Below are 15,936 nucleotides of genomic sequence, written 5' to 3' on the forward strand. Positions count from 1 at the left end.
GAGCTCCTGACCAATCAAGTGAGAGGGCAGCAAATGAAGCCCTCCAGGGCTACCACCTTTGGTCAACTCGGACGAGGCTCTCCGATACAAGTAATTCCGAAAGGCAGGTGCAGTCTCGTATTAATTGTTGCATAACTGCACTCTGTTGGAGTCAAGGTATGACACCACGCAAATCGAAGCCTACTTCACGAGATGCGCCGCCTGCTCCCCTGTCACAACTCCGTCAAAAACCGGCCGAGGGGGTGTTCAGCCCTTGAGATGCATGCGTATTTTTCTGCACGATCAGCGACTACATTGCCAGGATCGTCGATGTAACGCTGACTTTTTGCTCGTCGGTCCTCATGATTTCGGTGATGAACTACGAGACGACATGCGGCGCAACACACCAGATGCAAGCTGAGAAGCCAGCTACTATATCGTCGGTTGCTCAAGATGAAGCTAGATGTTGAGATATCTCCCGCAAATGGCGTCGAGTCGTAGGATCGACTAAGGCGTCCTGTGGGCAGCCACCATGGTCGATGTGACATTGACCTGAAGCTCGTTGAGCTCACTACTACCGATTCCGAGCTGCTAGACGATATGCGAAGCAATGCACGGAATGTAAGCTGAGAAAATCGGTTGCGATATCGTCGGTCGCGAGAAATGAAGCTGGGCGTCGAGATATAAAAGCCAGCAGTGATCCCCTTGAGGTACAATGGAATCAAAATCAAATCACAGCACAGCACCAGCGGAACACATCTACCCCATCTTCTCGATCATCGCTATACTCCACAATGTTGTTCTCTAAGCTTAGCTCATTCCTGATCGCGGCCTTGCCATTGGCTTCCGCTGCAGTCATCAAGCGCAACAACAACTACAAGAATGTCCTTTATTGGGTAAGCACCTTGTTTGGACGTTGTCCAGTCATTGGAATGAATCTAACAACTTCCAGGGCCAAGGTAATGACTACCAGAAGAGCCTCGCCTCCTACTGCGCCTCCGGCTCTGGCGTTGACTTCATTGTCCTCGCATTCATTGACCACTTCGGCAATGGTGCCTACCCGAGCGGCCAGATTGGCGCTTGCAGCATCAACAGCGATCAAAGCTACTCTGATGAATGTGCCGATGTCGCCAAAGACATTCAGGCCTGCAAGAACAACGGAATCAAGGTCTTCCTCAGCATTGGTGGCTCTGGCGCTGACAGCACCTGGCACCTGAACGGCGACGGCGATGCCAAGGGAGTTGCCTACTCCCTTTGGCACAGCTATGCTAACCCAGCTTATGTTGACAAGGGCACCCCTCGCCCATTTGGCAACGTCTTCGTTGACGGCTGGGACATCGATCTCGAGTCGCAGGGTGGTGATGGTTCTCCCAACAGCTACAAGTATCTCGGTTCGCTCTTGAACAATCTTCGCGGCTACTTCTCCCGGGACTCATCGCACTCGTACTACATCGCCGGCGCTCCGCAATGCCCCATGCCCGAGGCCAACATGGGACTTTCCATGAACCAGGCCAAGTACGATTACCTCTGGATCCAATTCTACAACAACAACTGCGCCGCCAACGACCTGTTCAAGGACTCCAACCAGAACCCCAACGGTGCCGGATATTTCAACCTCAAGGACTGGCCCAAGTACCTCAGCAACGGTGCCTCCAAGAACGCCAAGCTGATTGTTGGCCTGCCCGGCGCTCCCGATGCTGCCGACAACTTTGACTACGTCCAACCGAAGAACCTCGCCTCGCTCGTTTCGCAGTCACAGAACGTCCCCAACTTTGCTGGTATTATGATTTACGACGCTGGCGCCATCAGTGAGAGCACTACCAATGGCAAGAACTATGCCCAGCTTGTCAAGGCTGCCCTCAACAACGCTTAAAGATGATACCAGACTGGTTCCCGAAATTATATCCCGAAGCTGGAAATTTGCCAAACGTGGAACATACAGCGCACGAGAGATGCGACAGAATTGTACCGTGCTTAGACGAGCTTGATCGATAAATAACAGTGTTTTCCTTCGCAAATGACATCGTTCTCTTTACTCATGAGTTATGTTCTAGCTGATACTAGGTCTTTACCTCGAAGTCGCCTCATTATGAATATCCGTGAATCGAGAGAAAAAATGCGGTGATGGAACAAGTGATTTCTTGGGAACCATACATTGACCCTAATAAACCTAAGGACCTCGGGAAACTCGAAGTCCACGAATTCAAAGCATCCGCTCGTCGAACACGCATTTTCTTCGCCTCCATCATTCATACCACAATCCATTGTAATCCAGATCAACGAATCTCGCAGTCTCAAACAGCCAGCATCATCGTAAATGGAAGTTGTCAGGTCTTGGACATGCTCGGCAAGGGAGCCCGCCCGCGTCGACGCTGACCGTAGACATGTCAAGGATCAAGGAGCGCTTAGAAAACGACGGTTAGAATCTGTCGCGAGCATCCGTGCAAGGCGTTGACGCGAAAAGGACTTACCATTTCCCTGGGTATCGCGGTAAAGGGACGCACTCTCGCACCGTGTAGCGCTTCAAAATCCAGGCCAGGAAACGTTCGAGGCCCATGCCGTAGCCGCCATGTGGAGAGATACCGTATCTATCAAGTTTCCATCAGCATCGAGACCTACCGCGGGCCCTCCAGACCTATTTACTTACTTTCGCTGGTCTGCATAAAACGCGTAAGCATCTAGATCCCACTTGTTCTGCAACATGACTTGTGTCAACTGCTCCAAGTTGTCCATACGCATTCCTGATCCGACCATTTCACCAACTCCGGGCACGAGACAGTCTACGCTTTCTGTGACCGTAGGATCATCTAGACATCGCTTCATGTAGAAAGCCTTGATGGGCACAGGGAAATGGGTCAACATGATCGGGACACCGATAGCATCCGTCATGGCTCGCTCAGCTGCTTCAGCGATATCATCTCCGAACTCATGAGGCTTATTCTCTCCCGTCAAGACGCCATGCTCGTTTAGCCATGTGATGGCCTCGCGATACTGCATACGCCTGAAGGGGCGCGCAGGTCGGGTGAAATCTGGGTTAAGAGTTTTGATGTAAGCCGCACTTTCTGGATCCGAGAGCAGAATATCGATGACACCGCAAAGCAGATCCTCGATATGCTGCAGAAGGTCCTCGAAGCTGATGAAATCCAGCTCGCTTTCGATGTGGGTATACTCGGAGAGATGACGACGAGTCTGGGAATTCTCTGCACGAAAGGACGATTGAATTGCGAAACAGTCTCACAAGACAGGAAGCTGAGTTTCGAGGTAAAGTTGTGCGGTCTGGGTTAAGTAGGCTTGTTGACCGTAGTAAGGCACAGTGAAAAGGGAACCACCGCCCTCGGCCTGTGTCTGGACGAAAGATGGTGCGTTATGCTCTCGGAAACCATTTTCTTTGTACCATTGACGGAAAGCGCCGAGTGTGCTCGCGCGTGCTTTCATTACCATGGCTTCAGCCGGACGTCGAAGCACGAGATGACGCAAGCTCGACAATTTCGCTTGGTCAGTATCGGAAGGGACGATACTGGAGAAGCTCTCCGGGCCGCCAGGCGCTTCTCCAATCACGTTATAATGGTCGACATGAAGCTCGCGGTTGTCAGGGGCATGGTTCTCCTCCGGCACGGCTTTCATTTCACCAAAGACCTCGATTGCAGCCTGCCTCTGAAGAATGATGGACGCCACGACATGGAATTCGCCGGTAAACATACAAGAAAGTATGCCGCGAGTATCACTCAGGTATACAAATGTCCTTGTCTTGGATACACGCATGTTCTCGATTCGACCAACAACTTTGACGCGCGTGCCAGTGGTGGTGTCCGTACAAAGTTTGATGTTGGAAGACTTCGTTGACGAAATCTTGAACTTGACTGGTTCTGGGAGGGAAGGATCGGGTGACAGGATGACACTCCTTGCTTCAGCAAGTCTCGTCAGCCGAACCTTCTCTTCTTCCAAATCTCGCTCACGCTTTTTGACGTACTCAGCGTGACGAGCGGTAGCTTTCTTGACTGCAGATTTAGCTGGAGCTTGACAATCTTGAGTTTGGTCCCCGCGAACTCGAATGATGAAGTTGACATTTTGTATCATCGGGGGAAACCGTAAGTAAGCCGCGAACAAACTCTGAAATGAATCATCCAAAGTGCCTCTGGTCTTGAGATCATCACTGCCCTCGATCTCATCGACATAAACACTAATAACATTCACACCAATGCCCTCGGCTATGATCTGAGGGAGCGGGAGCGACATGGTTGATAACGCGCTGCGTAAAACAAAATGTCTGTGCTAATAGGAAGAGGGGAGGAATTGGGAAGGGCAGGGAAGAGTAAATAACAGAAAAAGGGGTGAAGGGACGACAACCGAAGGCAAATATCTGTTTTCGTCATGACCAGGACATCTTATCGTCGCGTTGTACAAGCCCAGCCAGGTACATCCACAGAGCATGACTCATTTCCTGCCGGTGGATGGTCACCTCCCGAGGTTGGACGATTGTACAGACTATCCAGTCCTCCACTCCTCAATAGAGCATCATGTGAAGTCAGCAAAGAACAGAGAAGCATGTGACCCATTTTTCGGGCACTTGTGTGATGTGGCTGCAGATGATGATATCGAGCACGTCTCATCCCTCCGGGTTGAGCTGATGAGCACGCCTGATCAAGTGCCTCGATCGTTCTGTTCTAGATGACATGGGCGTACAGGTTGCTACTATTTCAAGTTTGAAGAGTATCCAGGTGCATAGCCTGCACATCGACCTCAATGACTAAGAATCAGCACTGGTGATAGTATTGAACCCATCGGAGTAAACCCCCGAACCATGGCGGCTGGATTTCCGGGTGTAAAAGACAGGAGGTAATCACGTGATACAGACCTGGAGAGCCTTAGTCATCAACTTCGCCACGCATTGGCCTTGCTGGATCTTAGATTGTTCACTGGGGGCAGGAAGTCGTCCTTTTTTTTAACATGCGCACCAAAATACTTCTCAAGTCCGGTCAGACTTGAGAAGTCTTCATCGCTGTCGAGTTTATATCGATGACCTGCGATTGGTCTTCGCTTCGCCTGGCTTTTCCGGTTTCCATGGTTAAGGACACCGCTCATTGAAGCCTCAGCTCTCCGAGATTCCACCTTGGTCGACAGCTACATCGGGATGACCGACGGGCGGACTTTGAAAAGCTCCTATCGCAATATCCTGCCAAGCGGTGCCATTTCCGCTCGATCCCGCAAAACACCCATAATGAATCTCATGTTTTAATTACCTCGCCCAAAACGGATTCGCGATGCTTTCGGTTGTGGTCGCGTCGAAGTCGTCATGATCTTTTCATCGTAACCAGCTCCTCTGGTTTTAAGGCCCTGCGTGACGAAAGGTAAAAGCATCTTTCGGCGCTCGCGACCGATGCGGGCACAAGCCCCCGTTCAAGTGCAGTGATTTACAGCCAGTCACAAGGGGTCCATCGGGTCAAAAAGCCCTGGAGTAACCAGCTCCTCTGGTTTTAAGGCCCTGCGTGACGAAAGGTAAAAGCATCTTTCGGCGCTCGCGACCGATGCGGGCACAAGCCCCCGTTCAAGTGCAGTGATTTACAGCCAGTCACAAGGGGTCCATCGGGTCAAAAAGCCCTGGAGGGTTGACGATTCAGGGCTCCAGGGCTGTCGACAATAAGGTTATTACTATGCACTGTCAAGCTCTACATGTCTAAAAGCTTAAAGTAAGCTCAGCGTCACGACTGCACGGGATAACAGCACCGCCCTAATACATTGGTTACATCCCGAAATATCATTTGCACACAGCTTTGCAGGATGAGTCAACGGACCATCAAGCGCTGACGGTCGACAGTGACCAATGCATCAAGCTTGTTCACAATGTGGATGCAAATGGCACTCGATCAGTAGAGTATTGCTGATCAGCTTGGCGACAGCGAAGCGGCTATAAAGAGGGATAGCACTGCCGGGACAAGCAATCCTCTTTCACAGCCTATCCTCGAAACCACGCAGGACACATTCGCCATGTTTCTCAAAAGTCTGCTTGCGATCCTTGCATTACGCACATCAAGTGCAACTGCCTTAGTGAACTTCACTTCCATTCGGTCGAACTTCAACTGGACAAGTGTAAGCATCTCGATATGGATCCCAACATTGGACGTCGGTCGCTGACAAGAAAATCCAAGATCACTCCGTCGCAGGACCTCCGTTACCATGATTGCGGAGGCGGTTTCCAGTGCGCTCGTCTTGAGCTCCCTCTCGATTGGAATGCTACGGTTGGTTCCGCCACGTATGGTGAGAAATATGCCATGGCCCTTGTGAAATTACCCGCGCAGATACCCATCACAGATCCACGATACGGTGGAGCTGTGCTTATCAACCCGGGAGGACCAGGAGCGTCTGGTACGCAATTGGCTGAAACTGCTGGCTCTTCGCTGCAGGGAATCCTTGATGCAGCCTACGCTTACAACAGCGAGACTTACGTCTCGCCACACCCAGACGCGCGTTACTTTGACATTGTTGGCTTCGATCCTCGTGCCGTTGGCCAAAGTACTCCTTACTTCGCTTGTCCTCTGGATCCTGTAGAGGTTTACAATCTCAACCTGCAGTACTGGGCTCAGTCCCTGGATTGGGAAGACAAATCGAATTTTGATCTGCTGTATTCTCAGAACGCTGCATGGCCCCGAGGGTGCGTCTGGGATCCTGCAAAAAACCCCAGTGGTTCCAAGATCGCGAATTTCTCCAGCACAGCTATGACCGCTCGCGATCTCGTCGAGTTTGCAGAGCGACACGGTCAGTGGCGTGAGAAGCAAATCGCGAACCTCACCAATTTGGAGCAGGCGACGAGTCAACGTCTTAGATGGAGGCACGGCGAAGAAGCAATCAACTATCTCGGTTACTCATACGGCACACTCCTAGGCGCCACACTTGCCGCTATGCAGCCTCACAGAGTGTCACGATTTCTGCTCACCGGCGTAACCCAAGCCGAAGAGTACTTCCAGGGTCTGACTACCTCAGATTTGGATGATGGAGATCGCATCGTCAACAAGTTCTTCGAGTATTGCGCTCTTGCTGGTCCGGAACGCTGCCCCTTGTGGGCCGGCAACCGTACCAGTGACACCGCGGCCTACTTCAAGCGCATTGTCGAGGATGTACGCAGCAATCCAATCATCGTAGCAGGCAGTGCCGATATCCAGGCAAATGTGATCACTGTAACGGACATCAATCTAATTCTTAGTGAGCTCTCATCGACGCCTCTTAAGCTCTTTCCGCTTATCGCATCACTCATCGCTCCTCTTGCCTCGCGAAACGGCACTGCCATAGCTGAATTCAAGCAACAATTAATAAATGTTGATGTTGGCCGACTGCCGTTATCATTGAATCCCGAAGATCCTTCGACGGCAACTCTCTTCACATATGCAGGTATTATGGACAGGCTTTCGGGCAATGCCATCGAGGGCGGGGATACGGCAAGACGCTACTCCAAGGCCGAATTTGTGCAAGAATTCTGGGCCCCGTTGCGGAAGACGACAAAATATCTTGCGGATGCTTATGCCACGATCTATCTCTATGTTGCTGTGTGGCCAGTCCGTCCCAAGTGGACCTTTGGGAATTACCACGCGATCGCTTCGAATGTCACCGCCAACCCGATCCTGTTTGCCAGTAGTGGAATCGATGGAGTCACCTCTCTCAAGTCTGCCAAATTCATGCACTCGCAATTCAAGAATTCCGGGCTTCTGATTTCTGATGGAGAGGGCCACACCATCATGTCAGAACCCAGCCTCTGTGTTGCAAGTGCAATGAGGTTTTATTTTCAGACCGGTAGAATCCCAGATACCAGCAAGCGCTGCCTACCTGTTGAGAGACCATTTCTGGGCCGGAGCGGACCGAATGTTGAGATTTTGGGCAATTTGAGTAGAGAAGATCAATTCCTCCTTGGAAAGGCCTCATCAGCAATATAGGAAGTGTAGGCCTCCGCGCGAATGCGCGATAGATTTTGGCCAAATTCGGGCATTGTCTTGCAAAACCAGAGACAGTCCATAGCATGCGAATGCTCGATAGCATGTCAGGGTTTCAGACGGGATCGTTCTTCCAGGACTTCAACGTTTCCTTTTGGGATTTATCGCGCGCGTTGTCGAAGAGAGAGTATGGTCGCTGCCAGGGTCGAACATGTTCCACTCTGTAAGACACTGAATACTAGACCGCACTCCGCCTGAGTTCATTGAATGACGACGGAGACGATGCGATGTCATTGTGTTCCAATTGCTCGAAGTCTGCCCTTGAACGGGCGTGTTGGGGCTTTTCGGCGCTTTCTTCTGAACGCCGGCGTTCGTTTCTCGAGCCAGAAGCCTAGATCAGCGCCACTCCTCGCTCACGCACGGATTGCAAAATGTATCATGGATCATTATGGCTCATAATGATCTCCCAATGCACTGCCCATCATCGCGAGCCTCGGTGTGTGATGTAATTCGAATGATTTTAATAAATAGTATGGAATCGTCTGGCCTGGAGAAATCCACACTGCAAGCTCTTTGACAATCATCACTCGGTCACTGCAAAATGAAGGGTCTCAGTGTCTTCCTGCTCGCTACCGCCGCAGCCGCGGCATCGCCGTCTGCACCAGCTGGCAAGACTTCGGCGCAAAAAGCTAGTGCAACGTCCAAGGCTACGACGGTGTCCAAGGCTGCATCGTCAGCGACCCCCGGAACGTGGACATTCTATTCCACCTTCACAGACGAGGTCACGTCTTCATCGACTTCCAAATATGGTCCCGTCACCGAAACCAGCTATGTTGTGGTTCCTACAACAACAACCATCACCAAATCCACTGGCTTGACCATTCACCCCGGAACCAAGACCATCACCGCCACTAAGAGATTCGGCGGAAGGGTTCACTATGTCGATCCGGCACCAGGTGCCTCGACTGCGCCCATCGTGACAGTTACTACCACGCCCTCTGGATTCACCCCAATTGCGTCCGAATTCGCGTACACCGCGAGCGTGAAGGTTAGCAAGGTCACGGTGACGACAACTTACGTCGAGACCGAGTACGAAGCGTCTACTGTGAGCGTAACCAGCACCTACACCGCAGTTCCCGACACCGTGACCAAGACGGTCTACACGACGACCGTCAGTGTTCCTACTACTCGTACCTTGACGAAGACCACAACCATCGTGACTCCAGTCACAACCACCCGTAGCACCTTCCCTACCCACCATGCCATCTGTAACGAGGACTCCGGAAACTACGTGAATCGCTACCCCTATGGCGTCCCGTTCGAGGCCCTCGCCTACTCCTCGCAAGAAAACGACGACTACGGCTCGGTCCACGCCCTCGACCGATCGGGAGTCTACTTCAACGAGACTTTCGCATTGGCGACCAAGGTCGACTGCTGCAACTACGCCATGACCAACCTCGCCGCGTTCGGATACTGGCAGCCGCAGGGCGACAACGGACCAAACAGCTGTTTGATCTTCAACGTCCGCGACGAAGCTCACTGCAAAGGAAGCGAGGTCAAGTACTCCCTGGTTCCCGTCGATAACATCAACCCCGATTCTACGCCGAGCGCATACTTTGCTTTGTAAGTCATTCTTTTCTTGGATCCGGCTCTCATCGAACCACTTGCGGGACATTTGCTGACCATGCGATTTTTCTTATAGCAATGGAAGGTGTGGACGCGTGACGCCCGACCGCCACAGCTTCGGTTGGTACCAGGAGGGCGGCTCGTACACGCCCGAGAACTAATCCGTCATGAGAGGCGATGACGGGTCTTGTCCATTGGAGGCACATATTCCTCTCTACGCAAGGCGTTACGATGAATCGTGCCCGTGGCTGGATATGCCAGGTGCTGTGTCGCCTTCACGCTGCCACGGTCGATACGAAAAAGAACGGCGCAGTTATGCCCTTCCTTGCAGGAGCACTCGGAGAGCTCTGCTAGGTGATCTATATATTCTTTTGTATAGAAATAGACTATCGTTCTTGTCGATCAATACCGTTCTGAGCGCCACATCAACTTGTTGTCCTAAAGTGTTCACTTTCCCTCGACCGGAACAACTAGATTGTGCCGGCTCTCACCATGAATCACCACCGCATCGAGGGGGCCTCAGATGGACTTTGTTACAGAATGGACCTACATGTCGGAAACCATAATTGTTCTCATGCAACGTGGACTTCAGCTAAACGGCGATACGGTCTGCATAGTCCCGTAACTTAATCATTGCTCACGATGCAAAGACAGGTCCAATGGCATGCGAGAAATCGCATTCGTGTTGATTTTTTAACCCTAAGGATAACCCCCGATCTTGGGACACGGGCGTCGTGCAGGGTCTAGCTACGTCATCTGCAGGCACAAATGTTGAAAGCGGGCAGGGAAACCGCCTCATTACACGTCCCACACGTGGCTACCACGATCTGTTTCCAGGGACAAACCGTTATACATCATGGCCGCCCTATTCTGCTGACCTACGTGCATATTTTACATCTAGCAACTTCCACATCATGGACCTCCTCCGCCAGATCGTGGCAGGGCCGCGAGCACGACACCCAGAAGCTGGCCTGGATCTGTGCTACGTCACCGACTCAATCATCGCGACATCAGGACCGAGCGGGACATACCCACAAGTCGCGTACCGCAATCCCTTGAAAGATCTCGTCAAGTTCCTCGACAGCAAGCATGGCGTGGAGTGGGCGATCTGGGAGTTCCGTGCAGAAGGCACCGGCTACCCAGATTCGGAGGTGTACAACCGCATTCGGCATTATCCATGGCCCGACCACCACCCTCCACCATTCGCGCTTGTCCCGCTGATCATGGCGTCGCTACGGAATTGGCTCAAGGAGGAGGGTGCGAAGGAGAAGAATAGAGTGGCCGTGGTACACTGCAAGGCTGGGAAAGGTCGCAGTGGTACTGTGAGCTGCAGCTACCTCATTAGCGAGGAAGGCTGGACACCAGAAGATGCCATGGCAAGATTTACGGAGAGGAGGATGCGGCCAGGATTCGGCGCAGGCATTAGCATACCGAGTCAGCTACGCTGGATCAGCTATGTGGATCGGTGGACCAAGCACGGCAAGCTATACGTAGACCGCCAGGTTGAGATTGTCGAGCTCCATGTGTGGGGTCTACGGGATGGCGTCAAGATTGCCATAGAAGGGTTTGTGGACGAGGGAAAGATCATCAAGGCGTTTCACACATTCTCGAAATCGGAGAGACAAGTCGTCAGAGGTTCTATCAACCAAGAGTCCGGATTCAGCGACGTGGCCACCGAGGTCATGTCGATCATGGGAGGAAAAAAGACCAAGGCTGCAGATGCAGAAGCCACGGTCAAGGAAGCAGAGAATATCTCGACCCAGGAGGAGCAGGTACAAGACGCTCAGCCTGGAGGAGACGTCGTTTTCAAGCCTTCGACTCGTGTGGTCTTGCCATCTAGCGATATCAATCTCGACTTCGAACGACGCAACACTTCAAAATACGGCGGCTTCACCATGGTCACCTCAGTCGCTCACGTTTGGTTCAACATTTTCTTCGAAGGCAACGGCCCCGAACAAAACGGCAAGGCCGACGACTCAGGGGTTTTCAGCATCGACTTTGACGCAATGGACGGAATCAAAGGAAGCAGCCGCAAAGGCACCAAATGCTTCGACCGAATCTCCCTCGTATGGAAAGCCGCAAAGCCTGAGATCAGAGTCATCACCGAACCGAAGCAAGGTGAACCGGTCCCGGAAGCCCGCCCAGCTGATTGGAAAGGAAATGACGAGCACTCCGAAGACTCCGAGAAGAAGCTCGGCATGCGTGCTGTGACCTCGGCGAGCGCAGATATTAGCCGCGCCGCCAGCCCCGTGGAGAGCAAGCCGGACGAAGATGAGCCGACGGGCCTCGACGCTGAAGGCGTGAAAAGCTCGGGACCCGCTGGCGAGAGTTTGACTCCCATCAGCACCAAATCTCCTGTCGACTCAAGCTCAATTCCACAAGATACCAATGCGCAGAGAAGCATTTTCGGTGCGATCGACGGTACCAGTGACACTCCATCGTCAGCACAATCGCAACTAGGCGCGACGTCCAACACGACTGTTTTGAAGACCGATGATCTTCCGGACCACAAAGGGCATCCCGTGGGAAGTATCTCCATCTTTCATAAAGATCACTCGAGCTCTTGAGACTTGATCAACGGGTAAAGGCATTTGCATTTTGGCTTGAGCGCGGCGTTTTGCGGAGAGTTTTCATAGCATGTGCTTGGCATGAGAAATACGAATTGATAAAAAGAACTTTCTGATATCCTGATACATCATGAGCTTTTTCCAAGCACACTCCCCCTGCTCTTACTCATCGGGTTGGACCGTCTCGAGGTCGATCGCTTGTCCAAGCTCTTTGCTGATCTGCTCTTCAATCTCTTCTCCGATCAATTGGGTCTTTTCCTGTCCAATATCTTGCTCGGGCTCCTTTCCGATCTCTTCTTCGATTTGCTGAATATATTCCTGTCCAACCTCTTGCTCAGGTTCGCCCCCGATCTCTCCTTCGACATGTTGGTCCTTTTCATTTTCGATATTTCGGATGAGCTCCCTCCCGATATCTCGCTCAATGGGTTGTTCAGGTTCCTCACTGATCTCATCTTCAGTCTCCTGTTCGGTCTCTTTTTCCACTCCTCCTTCAATGTCCAGCAGTTTCCGACTTATCATGTCCAGATCGTCGGCGCTGGTCACGGCGTTTGAAGGCTTTCCGCTGACGCACGCCCCATTTTCAAATCGACTCATAACCCGAACGTGTTTTGCCATGAACAAATCGTGGTTGCGGAAAAGTCCCTGCACGACTCTTTTCTCCTCGAGAAAATCGCACAGCGAGTGCCAGTTTTCGAGATCTTCCTTGAACCATACATCGTATTGTTTCTTGTGAGTGTATCCCAGTAGCTTCATATGCGATACGTCCCGGATTTGGGTACACGATGTCTCAATCTTTGAGAAGATCGCTGCCCACCCAAGATTTGTTGTCGAATCATCATAGTAAAGCCTCACCTTTGAGAACTTGATGCTTTTGAGACCGGCTCTGGTGGAGAACATAAGGCTGTGGAGGCCTTCGTAATGGATGTCAAGTCCACTGATGGTGAGTTGACAAAGATTCCTGAGCTTCACGGCCGTCCAGTCCATCTCGCATTGCAAGCCATCTCCTGCAACGAAGTCGAGCTTGAGTCTTTCTAACAAGGGCATGTACTGAATCGTCGTTGGGATGTGGCTGACGTTTGAAGGGGCAACGTCTTTGTCCCAAATCGCTTCTGATCGTCCTAAGCCCCTTGTGAACTTCAATGATAGAATCCAGATCTGGTTGTCGCCTTCAGCAGAGGCGATTTCGTTCAAATTCTCCTCACTGACGAAGAAGTCGCCAGCTAACAACCTTTCGGCTTCGAACATTTCCAATCGGGATCGGCAAGGGTCGAGGAGCAGCAAGGAACTGATTCCTCCACGCTTGCGAAGAGGCTTGGTGTCAATAATCTCCTTGGTCGCTCTGAAGGGCATTTCAATGTAGACTCTCCACAAGTTCGGGCATAGCGGAATCGTATCGGAGAACAGCGAACACACTTCTATGTTTGTGTAAGGTCGTTTAGAAGATGCTTGATCCGGCTGTGAGTGATCTGAAGAACATCAGCATCCCTTCGGTCCACAACCTGGGTAGATATATCCTACCATCAGTTAAGCTTTCCAAAGATAGGTCATTAGAGATCCATGACAAACGCTCGACCACCATGCGTGGAGAAGGATAATTTGACCCAGGAAGATCACTCAGGGAAAAAAACCACCGAAGTATCACGCCAATAACTTGAAACGAGGCAAAGAAAGATCAAAGAAAGAGACATTCGCATTATGAAGAGATATGGAAGAAACATCGTGCGATACCGTGGTGGCGTTGCACGTGAAGTCTGCGCTGCTTTGCAAGAATTCGACATGTGCTTGGATCGAGTCTGCTGAGCATGTGATGTTGTACACGACTGCTCCGGGAAAGTTGAACGATCGAGTGATGAGTAACTCTAGGAGTGATCAGTGAGTGGCTTGAATCGAACTTCATGATTGTGAGGCATCGGCGATAGCCCTCGCTTCTGTCGACGAACATCAATAAATTCGCACAGTGCTTACCATCTCGCGATATCGTGATCGCAAAAGCTGAAAATTCTACAGCTTCCGCAGTAATTCATGTTTTACCCAAGGTAAAAGAATTTCCATAGATCGAGAATCTCTCTGTGCGATTCTTGCAGCAGATCGAAGATGTCAGCCCATGCTTCGCGTCGACGGCGAAGCTATACGTTTCTAAGCTCCACTTCCTGCAACGACTGCGCGCCCGAGAGTAGGAAGCCTTGTAGAAATGTCGTGCAAGCATTCATGTTCTTGATTGAGAGGCGACGCAGATGACGGAGATTTAGGTCTTGTCATACGATTAAGTATTGACTGTCTCGAGGGCCCGAGAAGTCGAAGACCATCTCCCTGCTCACTGTCTCTGAGAGCGCATTTACGGATCTGGCCGGAAGTGCTGATGCCCGGGGTCATGCTCCGGGATGTTGAAGAGCGATGCAAGATCTACATTCGAAAATGAATGCGGGTACCATCGAGAAGCAATCATCAGGCGTACACCGTGCCAGCTTTCCTCATCCTGTGATCCCCATTCTATCAATTGGTCGGGCTCCCAACTCAAGGTGCTTTGAGGGGAGAAGCCATGATAGCCAAGCTGACGGATACGGAATATGCTGGGTCCACCCCGAATCGATTGTCTCTGCCTTATTTCATCGAAAATATGGGTCCATCTGTCGCGTACATTGCTCATATTGGTCCCATCGATCTGGAAAGCGATTCCAATGCGACGAAGTTCAATGGCGCGTAGTTGATGATAGTGGACCGCGAGGAAGTGCTGAAGGCTGGGGAAGTCGAAGCTGGTATTTTGAAGATGTATCGACTCGAGGTTCGGCAGGGAAATGGATTTCCAGTCGAAGGAGGATTGCTGCTCCGGAGCAATATCGCGGAAGCCGATTTTCAAATGGCGCAACATAGGAAAATGTCGCAGTACCCACGGGAAGTGTGAATTAGCCTGCGGACCAGGCCATCTTTCATGCCATTCGCGCGAGTCGTTGAAATCTAAGATCAGGGTCTCAATCGCGTTGTCTCACGGAGCGTTTCTCCCGCCGATCTGCCCAAGGGGTTGTCCCATTAAGAAATCGGCTATTATTGCAGCACAGACCTTGAGTTCTTTGACGCCGACATGGTATTTAATAATAAGAGGTAGAGAAAAGTGACTGTCATCCCTACATTCACGCATGAAACGAACGCAGCTCGCAACCTGAGCATAGAATGTTTCCACGGAATGAAGATTCGGACAGGTGAGTAGCAATTTCCCAACTGTCTGGCACATGCGGCGGTTGATCTCCAGCGGTTTTGGAAGGCCTTGATATGGATCATCGACATCGCCACCGAAAGCTTTTTGAAGATCAGCATTGCACGACATTTATAGAGCTGGGAAGTCTTTGGAGAGCGGACGTACGTCGCGTCCGATGATGACGATTTCCTGCCCAGCGTGCTCGCCAAGTCAGACGGCGAATGCATCTTCGGATGTAAGGATTCTGAGCCAAGAGATCAAGACATTCAGCTCTCTTTTGCCGCACATAGCAAATCGTGATATGTTCGGATATTAGAGCGATAACAACATTATAGAATTGCCGATCGACGTGTCGCAGTAATTTGACAGAATCTTGGTCGCAGTAGCTAGCGATCATTAGTATCAGCTCGGGCGGGAGGTACACGATGGAATGCCAAGGACTCGAGGTTCGGCGGTGTTTTGTGATGGCGAGTTCTCGAGATTCGAAGGAATCAATGAGGGCGGACGGACGGAGACACGCTCAACAACGGCAAATACCTGTAGGTCAATGTCAGAGAGCGATTCGTGCGGTGTATTTGTTTATGCTTTAGAAATCATTGATACGTGCATGAATTTGACTGTGCCGCATACGCACCACCTGGCCGCGGTGTCA

The 15,936-nt window shown here is 51.4% G+C and overlaps 7 protein-coding genes across 7 annotated transcripts; 4 read left to right on the forward strand and 3 right to left on the reverse strand.

Annotated features, from left to right (window-relative positions):
* Nucleotides 1-773: 773 nt before the first annotated feature.
* On the forward strand, nucleotides 774-1,993 carry K489DRAFT_405156 (glycoside hydrolase family 18 protein; the record flags this gene model as incomplete). Its single annotated transcript, XM_033607147.1, has 2 exons — nucleotides 774-875; nucleotides 932-1,993. 2 exons carry the CDS (start codon nucleotides 774-776, stop codon nucleotides 1,850-1,852), a joined length of 1,023 nt encoding a protein of 340 aa, XP_033455295.1. The 3' UTR covers nucleotides 1,853-1,993.
* A 453-nt stretch (nucleotides 1,994-2,446) lies between these two features.
* On the reverse strand, nucleotides 2,447-4,215 carry K489DRAFT_391287 (asparaginyl-tRNA synthetase; the record flags this gene model as incomplete). Its single annotated transcript, XM_033606680.1, has 3 exons — nucleotides 2,447-2,567; nucleotides 2,627-3,177; nucleotides 3,223-4,215. The coding sequence occupies 3 exons, from the start codon at nucleotides 4,213-4,215 to the stop codon at nucleotides 2,447-2,449; spliced, it is 1,665 nt and encodes a 554-aa protein (XP_033455296.1).
* A 1,749-nt stretch (nucleotides 4,216-5,964) lies between these two features.
* On the forward strand, nucleotides 5,965-7,901 carry K489DRAFT_413891 (alpha/beta-hydrolase; the record flags this gene model as incomplete). Its single annotated transcript, XM_033608097.1, has 2 exons — nucleotides 5,965-6,066; nucleotides 6,126-7,901. 2 exons carry the CDS (start codon nucleotides 5,965-5,967, stop codon nucleotides 7,899-7,901), a joined length of 1,878 nt encoding a protein of 625 aa, XP_033455297.1.
* Nucleotides 7,902-8,499: 598 nt separating this feature from the next.
* K489DRAFT_413892 (uncharacterized protein) lies at nucleotides 8,500-9,685 on the forward strand (the record flags this gene model as incomplete). Its single annotated transcript, XM_033608098.1, has 2 exons — nucleotides 8,500-9,521; nucleotides 9,601-9,685. 2 exons carry the CDS (start codon nucleotides 8,500-8,502, stop codon nucleotides 9,683-9,685), a joined length of 1,107 nt encoding a protein of 368 aa, XP_033455298.1.
* A 648-nt stretch (nucleotides 9,686-10,333) lies between these two features.
* K489DRAFT_396977 (putative phosphatidylinositol-3,4,5-trisphosphate 3-phosphatase) lies at nucleotides 10,334-13,331 on the forward strand. The gene is made up of 3 exons (XM_033606893.1): nucleotides 10,334-11,852; nucleotides 12,526-12,586; nucleotides 13,046-13,331. The coding sequence occupies exons 1-3, from the start codon at nucleotides 10,439-10,441 to the stop codon at nucleotides 13,140-13,142; spliced, it is 1,572 nt and encodes a 523-aa protein (XP_033455299.1). The 5' UTR covers nucleotides 10,334-10,438; the 3' UTR covers nucleotides 13,143-13,331.
* A 1,095-nt stretch (nucleotides 13,332-14,426) lies between these two features.
* Nucleotides 14,427-14,960, reverse strand: K489DRAFT_413895 (uncharacterized protein; the record flags this gene model as incomplete). The annotated part of the gene is made up of 1 exon (XM_033608099.1): nucleotides 14,427-14,960. The coding sequence occupies one exon, from the start codon at nucleotides 14,958-14,960 to the stop codon at nucleotides 14,427-14,429; it is 534 nt and encodes a 177-aa protein (XP_033455300.1).
* K489DRAFT_128268 (uncharacterized protein) lies at nucleotides 14,705-15,917 on the reverse strand. The gene is made up of 4 exons (XM_033599023.1): nucleotides 15,888-15,917; nucleotides 15,450-15,821; nucleotides 15,150-15,385; nucleotides 14,705-15,046 (listed from the first exon to the last, which is right to left on the reverse strand). The coding sequence occupies exons 2-4, from the start codon at nucleotides 15,679-15,681 to the stop codon at nucleotides 14,945-14,947; spliced, it is 570 nt and encodes a 189-aa protein (XP_033455301.1). The 5' UTR covers nucleotides 15,682-15,821; nucleotides 15,888-15,917; the 3' UTR covers nucleotides 14,705-14,944.
* Nucleotides 15,918-15,936: the final 19 nt, after the last annotated feature.

This window comes from Dissoconium aciculare, assembly GCF_010015565.1.
Source record: "Dissoconium aciculare CBS 342.82 unplaced genomic scaffold K489scaffold_20, whole genome shotgun sequence".
Classification (NCBI taxonomy): Eukaryota; Fungi; Ascomycota; class Dothideomycetes; order Mycosphaerellales; family Dissoconiaceae; genus Dissoconium; species Dissoconium aciculare.

Coding starts and splice junctions, on each gene's coding strand:
- K489DRAFT_396977 (XM_033606893.1), top strand. CDS start 10,439: ATGGACCTCCTCCGCCAGATCGTGGCAGGGCCGCGAGCACGACACCCA. Junction 11,853..12,525: donor CTCGGGACCCGCTGGCGAGA/GTTTGACTCCCA, acceptor TGGGTTGTTCAG/GTTCCTCACTGATCTCATCT. Junction 12,587..13,045: donor TTTTCCACTCCTCCTTCAAT/GTCCAGCAGTTT, acceptor GAGTTGACAAAG/ATTCCTGAGCTTCACGGCCG.
- K489DRAFT_128268 (XM_033599023.1), bottom strand. CDS start 15,681: ATGATCGCTAGCTACTGCGACCAAGATTCTGTCAAATTACTGCGACAC. Junction 15,386..15,449: donor TCGTCATCATCGGACGCGAC/GTACGTCCGCTC, acceptor ATCTTCAAAAAG/CTTTCGGTGGCGATGTCGAT. Junction 15,047..15,149: donor TCGGCGTCAAAGAACTCAAG/GTCTGTGCTGCA, acceptor CCCTGATCTTAG/ATTTCAACGACTCGCGCGAA.